This window comes from Melozone crissalis, unplaced genomic scaffold, assembly GCF_028551555.1.
Source record: "Melozone crissalis strain CALT ecotype California unplaced genomic scaffold, PUWL_Pcris_2 ptg000006l_1, whole genome shotgun sequence".
Classification (NCBI taxonomy): domain Eukaryota; kingdom Metazoa; phylum Chordata; class Aves; order Passeriformes; family Passerellidae; genus Melozone; species Melozone crissalis.
This window is the reverse complement of record NW_026535784.1, coordinates 22821097-22838721: the sequence shown is the minus strand read 5'-3', so window position 1 is coordinate 22838721 and position 17625 is coordinate 22821097. Positions and strand designations below refer to the sequence as shown.

General features: G+C 36.5%; 1 protein-coding gene across 1 annotated transcript in view; it reads left to right on the top strand.

Annotated features, from left to right (window-relative positions):
• Nucleotides 1-1497: 1497 nt before the first annotated feature.
• Nucleotides 1498-17625, top strand: part of DLC1 (DLC1 Rho GTPase activating protein) — a 197859-nt gene continuing 181731 nt past the window's right edge. Inside the window, exon 1 of the mRNA XM_054294173.1 lies at nt 1498-2623. Coding sequence (XP_054150148.1) covers nt 1586-2623 — 1038 coding nt within the window. The 5' untranslated portion in view covers nt 1498-1585. The remainder of the gene's footprint in view (nt 2624-17625) is intronic.

Here is a 17625-nt window from a genome sequence, read left to right as displayed (position 1 = left end):
GTGAAATGAAGCTTGCCATTCCTAAAAGAAGGTTAAAGATCTAGGGCTGTGTACAAGCCTATCCTGAAAGTCAGTTTGTCAAGGCATAATTTGTGGAGGTTCAGTTGCCCAGGCATAATTCTGCATTTCTTTCAAGATAAATACTTTTATACTTTCAGGCATGTGATTTGTCAAGGCAGCTTTGTGGCCTGGTGGGCAAATCAGAATTTGCCTTAGTGGACTGAAATGACCCAGAACAAACTCACTACTTAATCTTCTTTATTGCTGAAATCAATAACCAGGTCCATGCTAAGTGCTGACAGTTCTTGTGTAGGGAGTGAAAAGGAGAAGTGTCTGCTCCTTGAACTTCTAACATCTTACAAGACAGAAGTTTTGTTTTCTTCTTTGACAGTGAACTTCTTAATTTTATTTTATGATTCATAAATGAATATATTTTCTTTGTGCTAACATGCATATGCAATGACACAAGATTAATGTACTATCTCAAATGCCATCACACAGAATGCCTAATGCAGCAGTCGGTGAAAATTCCCACATAGAAACCCAAGCAGGGACAGTGGCCTCTGGCAGAGCCAGGCAGTCCAGGTGAGTAGCCAGGCTACAGCCAACCACACTGGCTCACAGTCTTCCCTTCTGGAGAGCCCTGCTCCAAATAACAGCTTTCTCCATGCCTTATACTAGAAGATCATGAACAAATTCAGCAAGGGAGGTGTACAGGGTTCAGGTTTTATAGTGCATTTGAATGAGAAAATACACCAAAAACTTAAAGTGGTTTTCCAAGTGTTGTATAGGACTACATGACCTTTAAAGGCCCCTTCAAACCCAAGCTTATCTATGATTCTATGATTTATTTTTTTTATTACTACACAAGAACTGATTTACTCAGTTTCATGTAACACTTGTAATTACGACTTGGCCTGAAGAGAATGAATAGTAACAATAAAAATAAGAGCTACTGAATGGGCCAAAGATACTCAGAAGATATATAGTTTATAGATTTGGTAAATTTGGAAAAACCCTCAATTGTACTCTACCTCTTTGGTAAACAGCCAGAATTCTGCACTCCACAGGTATCCATGGATGAGGAAGAAATAAAGTTACAAAGCAACTATAAGTTACAATGTCATTTATACCCATTGAAATTATTATCTTATGAGAGACACAGTTAAGAGGAGCTTGTTGTAAAAATTTTGGCTCTGGAGCTACTTTCTTGTCCATGTGCCTGTTTATACCATTTTTGTTTACTTGATATTGGAAAGCAATCTGAAAAAAATGTTAAACTGAATTATGAGTGCCGGCAAGTTTTGTATGAAAAGTATTAAAACTTTAAACAAAACAGTCTTTTAAATTCCTGTCCTTCTGGTCCCACAGTCTTATCTTGTTTTACACTTTTGTTTAAACTGTTCCTTCCCTTTCTTTTTTTTTTTTATTTGGAGTTGATTCAATAACACAGTCTTTTTTTATTTCTTGCAGATGTTAAAATGATGAAACCTTCGCTCCCTCAGGAGCAGTGCACAGCAGCCATGACTTCTCCTCTGGTCCTCTGTGGAAGGTACATTGCAGTCTGCTTCTGAACTGTTATGACATGTCTCTAGCAATCAGAAAGAAAAGCTGGGAAGAGCATGTGACCCAGTGGATGGGATTGGCTTTGGAGCCTGTGGAGTATAATACAGCATGTCGTCACGGACTTGTAGCTGATAACTTGCAGACAAGTATGGAAAAAGATGAGGTTTTGAGCATGGACCGGAAAGAAAAATGTGCTTCGTTTCCAGAGTGCTGCTATAGTGGAGAGGTGACTGGCTTCCCTGAAAAGCAGCTGGGAAATGTTTCAAAGGAGGTGGATGAAAATGACAACCACGAGGACGAGGAACATTTTCTGGAGGCGAGCACAGAAACTCTAGTCCATGTGTCTGATGACAATGATGACTATTCTGCACTCAGCCTGGATAGTGTTAATTACCACATCACTGCTGTAGGAAGTGAACCCAAAGATGAAGGGCACACCTTAAATGGAGCAGGCTCCTTAACACAGATGGTACCAATAACAGAGGGTAACAAGGCAGCTGAATCGTCTGGAATCAGTGGAGATATAAGTGAGGAACCTAAAGAGGAGAGGAAAGAAGATGATGTTTGTGGCAGTATTGGCCAAAGCCTGGAGCTTTGTAATTATGAAGTCTTAAATGAAGTAGTAGATGTAGAGAAGGAAAATTGTATCAATTCTCCAAATGTGAAAGAAGTTATTATGTCTGGGAAGCAGCTGCTTCATACTGCTGTAATTGCACAACAGCGCCGGAAATCTGATGCTTTCAAAGACGGGCCTGGAAAGTCTGAGTGCAATGTGGTAGAGAGTGGGATTTCTTCTGAATCATACACCAGTAGTGATGGACAGCTCTGCTCAGCAGTGCAGCCCAGCAACGGCCTTATGCAATCTCCTCCTTGCTCTTGCATCCCAGCAGTGGAAAATGGTCTGGATAAAAGTGGTTTCACAGAACCTCAAGTGGCCCCTGAAAACAAATGCGTTTCAAATGTCAGTTCAGCAGAAGACCTTCAGTGTTTACATATAAGGAATCATTTGACCACACACAAGCATTCAGACAATCAAGTGAAACTGCGCAAAAGAAAGGTAGGATGCTTCTAGACTGCAGAGTGTTTCTCAAATATCTTCCCCCAGTTTCTGATGATGGTGATACTGCACCTAATTAACTGGACATAAAAAGTAATTGTTTAATTAATTTATCAGGTTCAAACAGTTTCAGGACGTATATATCTATACAACAACTAAATTTTAGGAGCTTTTTTTAAGGTCTGAAAATGGCTGACCTATGAATTTTGATGGTACTTTATATATATTATTTTATATATTTAATATATGCTGCTCAAGGATAAATGAGTATGTGTCTTGTTTTCTTTTTTCTGCTTCTATCATTATTTGATTCATCTTAGGAAAACTTATTGTGTCCAGGGGTTTAGAAGCCTTATTGAAAAAGATGATACAAGGGAAAAGTGCAACAAGATTTTAAAAGAGAAAAAAAGAGTGGAAATATTTTACAGTAGTTCTTTGGTCTTTAGCTCAGACCCATGAGCATGTATTCTTGCAAAAACAAGTATTGCTGACTCTGAAACAATATTTTGTAATTTTAAAGCAACCAGAGGATTTCACTGTCTTCACCGAGTAAGGAAGGGTATCATTACAAAATTTTAATAGAGAGATTCCTTGGCAATAAAACTCCCATTGGTTTAAATGGAAGGAGATGTGGTGATTGTAGCACTATGGAATTTATCTTAAAGTCTGGCTTTCCCAGTTATGCTGCTTATTCAAGCTAATAACCAATTTGTAATTGTTTACTTCTCTCTGCCTTTTTTATTTGACATCATCCAGCTTCTTTTGTCTGTTTTTTTTTTCTACATCTGGTTTCTTTTAATTGTGTGGGTTTCATCTGTCAGCTGCAGTGCCTCAGTAGCTGTTTCACTGAAGCACAAATTCACATATCTGAAGTACTCTGTGCCCACACAGCACCCTGAGCTGCTGGCTGTTGCTTCCTTGTCTAGATCCTTTGGTACAGTAATATTAGGTTAGCAAGGTGAGAAGATCTAAACAAGTTTTGCCAAAGGCTTCAGAAGCCCTCCAAGCCAGTCTTCCTTTGGTATGCAATCACAGTTAATGCAGTAACTGTTCAAATATCTCACTGTAAGAATATCTCAGAGTTACAAACAAGAAACAAAAATATGACTACCAGCACCAGAAATGCTAGTGAAAATGGTTCAAGTTTAAAAAAAGAAAATTAACCAAATTGACATTGTAGTTGAGAACTAATTGACTGTGATAATAATTTCTCAGCTGCTTTACTTTGGCATCAAATTTTCTTTTAAAGTATATCTGTTGATATTGATGTGTACATTTCATATCATCAGGAAGATGAAGCATGCTATAGTTTTTAATAGCTCTGATTTGATGCTAATTTCCATGGATCTTGTTTTGAGATCTTTTAAATGTACAGTCATGAGAATAATATTTAAGAATGTGTGTATGATTTGTGTTTGTGCCATTAAATATTTTAAAGGACAAATTATAAAAATTCCACAGAGACAATAGTGAGAAAAACTAAGGAAGGAGATGAGCATAAAAAGGAGCAAAACAAAGAGTTTCTTCAAAGAAGGTTGAGCTGCAACAACTGCAAAATTGTGTGTAATGTAAAAGGGGATGAAGTCTGTAAATCTCAAGGAGTCCTCATTCTATTTTGGTTAAAGAAATCTTTGCCAACCACAGTAACATGAATGGCAAAAGCGAAGAGATATTATCTGCTATTGTTTGTGGTATTATTTATCTCTAAGTTCACAGAACACTTCTACAAGCAACATTCCTTCATAAGGGATTTTCTCACTTATATCTAAGCATGTACTATTTTATAAAAGCCTGTCTGTGTTGGTAATAGTGTGCAATAAAGAATGTGACTATGTTTACAAACTTCCCCTGAAAGCCACTTTTGTAATTTTAAGAAAACATTAGAAAAACTGCAGACTTGAAACTGAATCCATCCATAAAAGCCAAGTATTTGCTTTGCAGTGACAGGACGACTTAAAGGATTGGGAATGGCATATAAAACCTTTTCTCTCAAGGTCAGCAGTTCAAGCAGTGCAGTTAAGGCCTAAAACACGCCACTGTCTGATTAATGCTCAACGTCAATTATAGTTGCACAAAATCATGTGTCCATAAAGGTCAGAATATGAGAAAAGGCACATGGAAATGAATTGCTAAAGGTATTTGGGCACCCAAATCTTTAGGTAGCACCTTGGGTGATTATAGAAAGGTGCTGATCTTCAGATATTTTCATGACAGTTGAAACTTAGGACCTTGCTGGTACTAAATTCTTTTTCAAATCTGTTCCTCGTTAACATATTTTAAACTGCTTTTAATTGTGGCAATAGAGCATGACCTTCCCTCTTATCTTTAGATCAGCTGTCTTCAAACCAGAGCTGAGGTGAGAGACAGTGTGGATCTGATATGCTTTCTCTGCAGACGGATGCAGGTTTGAGGGCTTAAGGGCTTAAAGTTTAGCATCTTTGACCAGCACTAACTCCATTGCAGTAAATTGCTTTAGTCATGATGGATGTACTGACACTGAAGATGCTTTTTGCAAACACATCCAGCTGTTGCAGCATTCTTTGCTCCCTCAAGTCAACAGGGTTCAAATGTTCAAAGCACAGCACCCTCTTTGCCTTCGCTTTCTCAGGAAGGCTTCCTAAGGCTCGGAAATAGGAAAGACCTGAATTCAATTGTGAGAAGTTAATGATATTAGGTCTAATTGAAAGAAACAAAATAATCAAGCTTTCCTGTTGTTCCTGATTTGATAATCAATTCAGTTCCTCCACAACATGAAATTTATCGTTATTAATGGTTCCAAGTAGCAGAAACATAAACAGATTAACTGTATGTGGATAAACCAGCTAGACCCTTCTGTATGCTTTCCTAGGTTAAATAAATTTAGATTTTAAAATAGTTCCTTTACAGAATTGTACATGAAATAACATTTGGAAGTAAAGAGCAAGCTGTAGTGCTTGGGGTATCAAAACAGTTCACATGTATTTTCATATGTAAAAAGCAACAGAGGTTTTAGCAAACAGTTTGATATAAAACTAAAAGAGCACCAAATATTAAGAGAACACCCACAAAAGGAGACTATTTAAATATTATGCACTGATTTGTAAATGTAAGAAAATGGCCATTATCTCATACAGAATCTGTCAAATTTTTGTGTGTGCTCCATTTTATGTTTTCTCCAAGCTGCTCATCTCATCAAACTTAGACAAAGACAGGAAAATCCCTGCTGGGGCATATTGAGAAGATTCACAAATGTAGCAGAACTCTGAAAAATTAGTTTAAGTTCTTTTTCAACAAAAAAAAGAACTATATTCAGCACCAGCATAAAAAGGTATGTTGAGGAATATGGTCGCCCAGTAGGTTCTCCCAAGTCATTTCCCAAGCACAATTACAGCTGTGTTGTTGCAGCCAGTGATAATCAGGATTTTGTTAATTCAATTCTTAAAATAAGGCTCAGATAGCTCTTTTAAATGATGGATCAGTAAAGGAGTAGAAAAGCAACATTGTAAAGTCTGGCTCCAAATTGTTTGAATAAAAATCCATGAAGTTTAAAAAATGTGAAATGTTAACAAACTCCACTTACAAAAAAATCTTGGCTTGTTCTGTATATTTCATTGTTCTTTCACCATCCCCTCCTCTAAAATTTTATTCCTAAAGTTCATTTGACATAAATAGCTACATGAACAACTGTGACTGTTCATTTCTGTCCTGTAGGACAATGTAGTTCCTCACAGCGGTCTGCTTAGAAGCTTTGCAGTTTCGAATAGAAAATGTAATCTCAAAGTCATTTTTGCAAGGCCAGAGAATATAAGGGTCAGGGCTATTCCTAATGCTCATTATAATTGCTGCTACTTTAACCCAGTTTTCTAGATCAAATACTGTGTGATTTGCAAGATATGCTTAAGGACATAACCAATGTCAGCATAATGACAGCTGCCAGTGTCAATAGGAGGAAAATTAATTAAAGAGTAAGATTAACAGGAGACTGGCAGAAATGTCAGAAGAGACCTGGGTAGAAGGTTACCTGAAATGATGCATGTCTTTGGAACAGTGCCTTGTCCCCATAGGAAAGCTGTGAGCATTGAAAACATGGTTTTACATTTCCTGTTCTGTTGCAATAAATTTTATTTCTTTATTTCAACAATTATACTAATGTGAGAAAGCAAAGAAAATTACTTACTTGGATTCAGACTTTTCCATCCATATTTGCCTCTTGATTATTATGCATGTCCATGAGATGTGAAGGCTGACTCTTCCATTAGGATCAGAATTACATTTTGTTTCACAATGCTAGGACTGTGATTTTTGGGGCAAGTTAGGAAGTTAGGCTCTTCCAGGAGCTTGTATTTGTATCACCAAAAACTAATTTCACTGGAAACTTAGGGAGCTTTTCTTGCTGGCTCATGCTAAGGTACATGGGAGAGGCAGTAGGAGAACTTCACCAAAAAACCGTAAGAGGTACTTGTTTCACTAAAATTGTTTCTTTGCAACTCCTTCTGTGCCATCTGTTCTCATTGCATGATCCTTTTCATCTGAGCGCTTAGAAGTAATATGATCTTCTTGTGAGCAATAATATCAAACATTGTAGGTATTTTTCTTATTTTATTGCTGTTTGTATACCAGAGTTTCCAGCCCTATCACCAGTATGTCTCTCCATTAATCTCCCCTTACCTCAATTCTGTCTCTTTTGAATTGTGATAATTTAATGATTTTTTTTTTTTTTTGCATTTTTTAAATTTAGTTTTAAAGATTATTACACTGGTTTTGTTATTTCTATTTTATAGAAGGTGGTTTCATAGGGATCCAGCCTGTACTATTGCTACAGGATGCAGGCTTGTTAGGGTTGCACAACGATGATAACTCAGACAGATCAACATAGAAAAAAAAGCATAGAAGATAAAAGTAAGAAAAAACAATAGAAATGTGAAGGTAATGTTAATTAAAAATGGAAATATGCATTTTATTGTATTCTGATTTTGCAACTGGGAATTAAATTTACCTTTTTCTGGGATGCAGTCTGCAAACGTGTTAGTCAGAGTAAGATGACAGTTTTAAATTTGGTGCTTTTCCGAGTCAATTATCTTTAATTATTCCCTTGCAAAATATGATAAAGAAATGCAGCCACTTCTCACAGTTTGTTCTCCCATTGAGTATTTTTAATGATAGTCATCTTGCAAATATTCTAGTGGAGGAATCCAATAACCAGGGAAGAAAACTGTCCTCTAAAACCATAATGATCATTAGAAATTTTGAAAGTGTGGACAGTCATGAATGTTATTTGGATGGTTGTTAGAAGACCAAAGTTTCTGTGCTTCATTATGGTCATGGAAGACCAACTCCCAGCTGCTTAGATGTGGACATTGTAGAAGAATTAATGGATGTCAGTGGAACTACTCTGTTCTTAGAGTGTGCTTAAGCACCTTACTGACCTTGGGTGTTATAATACTTTGTAACTTTAGAGACAACAGAAGCTAGTTACTATAGAGGTAATATCATAGTAAAATTCCCCTCAAATCATGTGGCTCTCTAACAATATTTCCTATACAATTCAGACCAGCACTTATGCCAGAGTAGCTTCATTTTCATATACAGAGATAGATAATATAGTCTTGGCATCTAGGACATTATTTTTCTTAGTTTTGTAAAGGACAATGGCAAATGCAAATATTGGAAATATGATTGTCTCTTTTACAAGATGATCTTTCAAACAGTGGAGATCTATTTTATCCAGTGTGGAATGTGGATTTGGTTTGGTTCCATTTCTGCATCTCTTATAATTTTCAAACTTTATATAGGTTTTTTAAAGATTCTCAAACTTTCTAAAGGTTTTAGAGAAAAGCATGGGTCTGTTTATCCAAATTGATAATGTGAATGTGAGCACCATCAAAAATTGGTGAGTGATCTTAAGCCACAACAGTTTTTTGAAAGGTTAACTCCTACCCACAACTCAGAGCTACAGTCTGCAGTATTAGTACAGTGGGCAATTATTACTGAAATCCACAGTTGCTTCACCACAAGGAATTTGCTGCATTTGCACATTGCTATTAAATGGTCATGGTTTTGAAGGTATTGGGAAGAATCTGGCAAGAGATGCAAGTGAAGCAAAACAAATAGTAAAATTTCTTTGAAAAAAAATTAAACCTTCTTGGCTGTCATGAATATTTGTTTATCTTTTCTGCAGTGAAAACTTTCTTTCTAAATTTACCATTTAATAATGAAAATGTGGTTCAAAAATATAGATGACTGAGACAGCTGGATTTACATTTTTAAAATTATATGTATTTTCTATGATAATTAGTAGAAAGTGGTCATAAAGCACTCCTATTATTGTGGTAACATGACCACAAATTTTCTCTATTACTTTCACAAAAATATGTATCATAAATATCTCCATCTGGGAAGCTGAAGAATGCTTTCCGACAGACTTCCTTTATGTTTGGACTGAAGTATGATGTATTTCAAACAATGTGAAAAGTATTTAAAACAAGCTCAGAACAGGATGGGATGATTGCCAGGCCAATACAGTATAACCTTTATGCAAATTTTGCTTTGGCACATTTTTGTGACAGTGTTCAGCAATAAGTTTTCAAGGCAGTGTTGTCTAGACTGCAAACCAAGAGACTGCTGCACGTCAAATTATGCTTGGAGCTGAGCTACCTAAAATGGTCATGAAAGTATTTGTATTTATAAGCATTTTGTAGTCACACACTACTGCTTCACCAAAATCATCTACATGCTCCTAAGGACCAGTCTAGGGAGCTTTAGTTTCATGCAGTGTGTACTCAGAGATTTCTATTTATGACAAGTTTGCAGTACTGATTGGAAGAAAACTTCTAAAATATTTTTTGCTTTATTTTTAAAATTAATCTTTAAAAACTGCTTACCGGCCAATTATTTACCATGCACTCTATAAATAGTCAGTGGTAGATCATGGTAAATGGGCCAATGATCACTTGTTAAAATGAAACCAGATTTTTAATTAACATCAAACTTTTTAGGGAACCAAATGAATAGTACATAAAGACTTTAACAAATAAGAAGTGGAGTTAAGACACTTGGACAAAACACCCTGGATTACATGACATCGCTGTCCACAACACACTTTTCTGTTGGTTAAATAAAAAAATTTTTAGAGCAGGAATTTGCTCCCTAGAGCTGTTCCTCTCACACTTTCACAAGAATAATGCTCACTTTGAATTAACCTTCAAGTGAAAACAGAGAGATCTAAGAGGCATACTGAGATACAGCTTCCCTCCAAAAACAGTACTTATAGCAGTAATCAGAAAAGACAGCACTAGAGCACTGCTGCCTGTATTAAAGAGCCTTTGATGCCATAGCAGTGGCAGAACAGCTTTTTAAGCACAGCTGTTTACTACAGACATGACCTGTGCTAAAAGTAAAAGGTTTTTTGTGTTGCTGTGTCAAAGAAGGAGATAGAGAAGAACAGCCTACCCTGGCCAGCTCTGGGAGCTGAGGCTTTACAGCAACGTAGTCTTTGCCACTGCTAGTGGAGTACTTGACCATGGAAATTTGGTGGTGGGATAGTCCACAGGCACCCAACCAATTCCTGAGAACCTCCCTTGTGAGCTGAACTGCAGCAAGATTGAAGCCATCTGCAAAGCGTATCGGGGATTTTTTTCTTGGTGTTTTATTTTGGTTGGGGTTTTTGTTGGGTTTTTTTTGGTTGGTGGTTTTTGTTTTTTTTTTTGCTTCCCACCATAATGGTACCTACAATTAAAACACCTAAAATGTATGGCTCACGCTTATTCCCTTTTACTACTCTCTCTCAAAGGTGACATAAGAGGCTTGTAAAGGCAAGGAGGTTTGTGCCACGGAAAATACGCATGGTGTATTGAATATAGCCATACAAAATGAAACAATACTGCTTCTGCTGCCAAAAGCTATTCCAAGCTCCAGTGGATATGGCCAAAAATGGTTATGAATTCAAATTTAGAGGGATATTCTTCCTCCTTTGAAAAAAATCTAGGCAGCAATACATATGTGAGCATCTGTGTATGCTGAGGTAAATGTATGGCAAATATATACCAGAACTTCGCTGCTTTTCATAACTGTCACAGCTGATATCTAAAGCTTTTACAACAATGGGCATAAGAACTTGGTTTATGCACACAATGCTAATGAGAAATTGACTCACTGCAACACAAAGATGTCCTTCAATACTCCAGCAAAAACTGTCACATCTGAAGTTTCACACTGTCTTTGAGGGGCTTTTCTGCACTCTCACCTTATGTAAGGCTTAGAAGAGCAAACACAATATGTATTTATGTTAAACAGAAGTTTTCTGTAAGTTGCCTCCTTTCTATTTTTTTTCATATAGCACGTCCAATTAAACAAAGGTTTCTATTTAAATATCCTGAACATTTTGAAAATGTATTATCTCATCTACCCAACAGAAAAGATGCATGCACTAATAATCATTGATATGTGATTCATGGCTGTTTGATATGAAGGCATAAAAAAAATCAACAGTGCTAGAGCTCATGGCTTGTGTTGCATGTAATTTTAGCTTCAAAATATTTTAACAGTTGACACGTTTATTGCACTGAAAAAGCACAGCCAGAAGCCAAACTTTGGTAATCTAAATCAAACTACTTTCCTACACCCAGATTCCCTGAAAAACATTTTTCTTCTGGTAGACGCCAAATTTTATTTATCTCACAAAAATCGACTAGTGATTCTATGTGCATATTACACCTCAATACATCTACTGAATTTGTTCCAGCATGTTAAACTCACCTCTTTACAAATGCTCTACTGCTTGGTAGATGATGACAAGGTGATCAAGTGGTAAATGAACACTATACTGTTTTGGCTTTTTTAGGAAGCAAAATTGCCAGAGAGTAAATAAGAGAAGAGATAGTCTAAAAAGACAGGTCTTGAGAGACTATCCTAGAGGTGGGATAAGACTAGAAAATAAAGATGTGAAAAACAATTGATTTTCTTTGTAAAGTGAGAATTCAACTCTTAATTACATGAAGATTTCTCAGTTCATGAAAACAACTCCCAGTGGACCACTCTGTTCCCAGGTCTTTTTCAATATTACTAGCATCGAAGATAATTTGGGAAGTTCTTCTATATTAATATCTTGTAGTACCTTGATTAATATTCTTGTGCATGTCCTATTCAGGACCCATGATTTATCACATTTCACAAACATTTTATTAAACTTTTAGAAATGTTGTGTTTTAAATTTTACTTCAGCTTCTTTTGCAAGATAAGTTTTAAATTGATGGATTGTGCTTTTGCAGACGGAAACCCAATTATGACAATAGAGAAACCAGCTTTAATCAGATTCAGAAGAAATATGTATATTCCTGAATTTTGCTCTCCTGAGAATAGTAAAAGTAACTTTAGATTACAATGTCCATAATTTTTTTTTCTCTAGTTCATCCATACTCTCTAGCAGACACCAAAAAAATCCTTTTTCATCCAGAGTCTTCTAATCAGGCTGTTAAGAACATTAATTCTTCCCTCTATTCTTGCCTTTTCACAAATGCTTTGCTGTTTGGGGTTTTTTCCCTACTTTATGTACAAACCTGAGTGAAATATTGAGAATTTTAGCCATTTGGAGCTTATGTGCATGTAAGGGAAAGATTACTTGGTGACATGAAAGCAATGTGTATTTTATTCCTTGCAAGTGTCATCATTTCACAGGGTTTGATTTCAAGGCAGCAGCCAAGCAGAGCTCAGTAGTCAAATGCAGAGATTAGGAAGGGAATATGAAGCTGTTGGTGAAATGAGTGAGTGGCTTCCATGACTCTGCTCCACTTTGGTATGAGGGGAGAGTGGTTGCAAACACTCAAATGCTAGTTCTGTAGTAATAGGAGTAGTTCCTAGACCTCTTGTCCAGCATTCATTCAGTTGCCAAACATTTGTGCTCCTAAATATTATGTGTTTTTTCACTGCTTCTTTAGTGGGTGGAGTCAGCAGTGACTTTGTCCCTGTTTCTGGTCTCTCTCTCAGTCCTTTCCATTACGCCTAGCTCACGGAGGACAGACTCTCCTGTGTCAACAGCATTGCCTCACAAAGCATAATAATGACAGCCTAAATGTCAGCACTGTTAGTCACCGATGATTGTCTTAGGGTTTAAATGGAAATTTCTTACTTTTTAGCCACTCTGTTCAGAGGGAATGTTTACCAGCAGCAACATATAATTGTGGAGCTTTGATCTTTGCTTTGAAATGTCTTTTTGAGTGTAAAGAAAATTCATCTACGCTGAGAACAACATTAGAAGCTATTTCTGGACTTAGACCAGGATTCTGAAGGTGAAAGGACACTTCTCCTGCTCTCTCAACAAGTCCTTGGGAAAGTTAAAAATAAGTCTTGGTGAAAAAAAAATTGGCACTTGTTATTTGAGAAAATTTCTTTATTCCAGGAACTGCCTCATGTAGCAGAAATTTATTTACCATCTGTGTAGACTTGAAAAATTTTCCATCTACCAGATACACAACTGAAATAGCAACAGATTTTCCGTCCCAATGGTTTCCACCAGACTCCATTTTAAGGGAGTGTTGTAAAAACTTATGAAAATTTTGTGCTCTTGGAAGAGGGGTAACTCTAGCTCACTTAATAGACCATCTGTGAAACTGAGCTCTGATTGTGACCTCTAATAATGTCACTTTGCTGTTACTAAAGCATGCCACTTGGGGAACATGACCTCATAGACCTAATGGCTGAACATTTATTAGGTTTTTAAATTATAGTTCCATTATTAATTAATATTACAGTACTGGCTTTTAAAAAAATAGTCACTTGAGAAATTTATTTACTTTGAGTACAGATGTACTTCCTTAATTTCACAGCTCTGCAACTGCAGCAGGAGAAAAAAAGTTAGAAAAGATTAAAAGGTGCCACCACCAAAAATATCCCCACTGATTCTTGAAGTAATTCTAGTCCTTTAAAATATGAAGCAACCTGTCTGTAAATCTGAATATCGCTTCTGAGTGTTCATATCAATACACAGGCTGGAAACCAATGCAAACAATTAGTGGGAGACAGAAAAAGAGAAAAGAGTTCAGGAACAGATGTCAGAGTACACCAGCTTAACTTCTGTTGGTTGCTTCTGCATTGGTTTCTTTCTTTCTTTCTTTCATGTATTTGGTGGATACATTTTGCTTTTGTTTTTAATGCACATCAAGAATCCTCAAGAACTATGGGGGCTGATCCTTAGTTGATGCTTAGATGGACTTTTTTTATCCCATCTACCAAAATAATATTTGTGTGATTAGAAAGCTTGGTGTTCAAGGCAGTTGTCAAAAGTTCCCTCTCAATTCAGAGGCCTGATTTGGTGAAAAAAATCAAAAATCCCTATCTATCATTCTTATTATAATTGAGGGGCTTTTCTGCCTTATCTATTTTTACCTTTTTTACCTGCCACTCTGTTCAGGGTGTTTGACTGAAGGTGCTTAATCCTAAACAGGCCTATCAAAGATGCTTTTGTTCTCATTATTCTGAGTCTCTGAACTAGCTAGATTTTATGATATGCGATTTATTTTTTTTAACTAACATTCTTACCAAATCCTTTAGTCTGGTAATTCAAATCTGTATTTTAAATTTCTTCTGTCTAATTCTATCTATTTTGGATATCCGTATAACTTTTCTATTTGACTGCATGTGGTAAGGGAAGATACTGTTGTTCCAGCAAAATCATATAATTGTGAAAATGAATGGGTCTAAGTTTTAAGCCATTCTATATTCCTTCCTTTCCCAAAAAGAGGAAATTACAACTTATATTATCAGCATTCAACTGAATGTTATTCAACAACCTGAACTTTAAAATGTGAGCTGCAGTTCTCAGGGAAACAGGTTTTAGTTAGGTTTGTGCTAGTGGGTTAAGGTACATATACACTGTCATGCTTTAGCTTGGGCCAGGAGCATTCTTTTGAGGGGACTTTGCTGAGTGACATGATATAAATCATGAGAGATGAGTGATATCAGATGGTGAGATTAGTGCACACTCTCTGATTTGATAGCTGCAGGGCAGATTTTATAGTTCTAATGCACTGACTCACAAAGAAAAAATGTATTTTGGAATTATTGATATTCATTGAAAATTTTTCAGATATTAGGAAAAAAAATGTACCCTGGAGTGTAGCAGATTCATATCTGCAGAATGCAAGTAAAAAATAAAAGACACAGTCATAGCATTTTACATTCCCATCACTTAAAATGTGAAAATGTCTAACTGTCCTCTACACCAAACAAACTGGTTGCAAGATACATAATTGTTATGACTTTGAGAATAATGACTACAAAAAAAAATCTTCTGAAGACAGATTTTTAAAATAGATCAGTACATCACAGTTTCCTTTTAGGTGAATTTGATAAATATTCCTTGCTAGAAGAATATAGATTTCTAGCTATAGAATAGAGATTTAGCCTCTAAATAAACTAGGCAGTCTCCTGAGGTTTTTATAGGTTTTGCTTTATCCGTCTGAAATATAGCAAATGCAAAGAAAAACTAGTAAAAAGTATTTTCCTCTTGTGCTTTCTAGTTCTCTCACTAATTCCCAGTAGTCTTGTGGTAATGTGTTCATTCTGTTGGCCAGCTGTTCAGCTCTCCATGAATGCATCCTCCTGATGTGCATTTCCCAGCATTTTACAAGTCAATGTCCTTTTCCACTTCAGTATAAAACTTTTCTGAAAGCAAAACTCTGTACAATTGGGAATGTAGACAGGGAATCTAATGTAAACATAAACTCAGTGAGGAGTGAAGAAATATATATTACACAGTATAAGCACTAAAGTGCTTTTAATGTGTGTTTGAAATAGAAGTAGCAAGAAGACTGTCTTTTGTACTAGGGTTTATGTTGTTTGGCTTTTGTTGGGTTTTTTTTAGGTGGGGTTTTTTGTTGTGTTTTTGGTGGAGTTTTTTTGTCTCTGACAAACTTACCTTTATTTTGTTCTTATCACCTATAGTAGAAAGGAACTCTTTGGTTCCTTTCTCTAGGCCCTTGGTAGTAGGACCCAACAGTAAAGCAAATAATATCCCCCACCATTGCCATTGGTATTAACTTTAGCCTTTAGTAAGGACACAGTTATGAGCATCAAAGGTAAAGTTTGTCTGTACATGGGGAATAGAAAGTGTACAAGCAGACTAAAACAGAATGAACGTATTTCTTCCCTCTTGTAACATCTTCTTCACCAAAAATGGCTTGTGGGATTATTAGAGACCAAGTTTTAAGACAGCTGAAAATAGGGATGCTTTTCTCCCTGGTACTGTTGCTAATGCTTCAAGACAAAAGAGCTAGCAGCTAGAAATCTCTGTACTCTCTGATCAGCCCAAGGCAGTTGAGGGTGGGTTGTGTGGGGCTGTACTAATCAAAAATGCAAAGGAAATGTTTGTGCACAATGTATTTGATGAATCTTTACTTGTTTACTGTGGGGAAGCCTAACATTTCATTCATTGGTATGCAGCTCTTGGATTCAATTTGAAATTTAATTCAGTACAGAAAGGGAAAAACTGTTGTGTGTAGGACTCTGTAATAGTACAGTGTAGTTTTTAGTGGGTATTTTGAATTTGGGCCATTTGTCTAATATGAATTGCTCCTTCTCATTTGACATCAACTGGGATTTACAACCAGGCCACAGTTTCAGCAGGCAGAGAAAGTGTGGAGTGTGACTTAACTCAGTAATGCATGAGGAGGCTCTGTGTCAAGAGGAATCTATGGCATCTACTTGATAACATTGTTGTTCATTCTCTGCTTGAGTGATTCCCATTACTCCATGACAAATAGTAAGATTTGTCTTTCCTACCATGACCAAAGCACAATACTTTGCCTTTCTCTGTGAGTCCCCATGTTGTACACACACATATTATGCGGCAGTGGTTTTTTGATCATTTTTGGCAGTATGTGCAACAGTTGTTGCACATATGCAACAGTTGTGATTTTATCGCTTCACATGCTCTGTAGGGAACTAAGATAAGTAGTCATTTGTTCTATTTTTTTCTGTTCTGTATAAATTATATCCATCTGGATATTATTTGTGTTTTAAAAGGCAGCATAAGAATTGCAAGAAATATTCTTTTTAGAAGCTTTTTGTTAAAAACAGAGTATGATATTTTTCACATAATCTTCAGTAAACACCCTGAATTTTTTGATTTGTTGCTTAGGGAATATAAGGAAAATTTAGCAGTCTAGGAGAAGAGTTCCTGATAACAATATCAGTACAAGCATGAATAAATAGAACCAGAGAAATTACATATTCTCAGTCAAAAGCAGAGCTGGTATTAGGAACTGACAGTTCCTCGAATTCCAATATTCAATAGGCTTTAAGAACATAACATTCAGGCAAAATAATTATTTTATTGTCATGCATATTTTAGATAGTCAGTAGAATAATATTAAATATGTAACTTCTAAAAGGAATATGTCAGTTGAAATAATATAATGTACATATACTATCACAAAGACAGTAGAAAGATAGTTTGGACATGTTCTGGAGATTTTTTTTCCAAGTTTCAGCTTATTGACTGGCCTTTTGTAGCCAGAAATTTAGGTCCTGAACCTGGGTCAGGGCAATCACAAGCTCAAATTTAGGGGATGGATCTAGACCAGCCCTGAGGAGGACTTAGGAGCACTGGTGGGTAAGAAGCTCAACATGAGCCAGCAATGAGCACTTACAGGCTGGAAATCCAACTGTGCCCTGGGCTGCATCAAAAGAAGTGTGACCAGCAGGTCAAGGGAGGAGATTGTCCTCCTCTTCTCCACTCCCATGAGATATCCACCTGGAGTACTACATCCAGTTCTGGATGCAACATAAATACTCCCAAAATAAGAAGGACATGGAGCATGTCCAGAGGAAGCCAAGAAAATTCTCAGAGGTGTGAAACACCTGCTGTGAAGACAGGCTGAGAGGGCTGGAACTGTCCAGCCTGGAGAAGAGAAGGCACTGTGGAGACCTTGTAGCCCCCTTCCAGTACTTGAAGGGGATGTGCAGGGAAGATGGAGGCAGATATTTTACAAGAACATGTAGTGATAGTACAAGAGGAGTGGATTTAAATT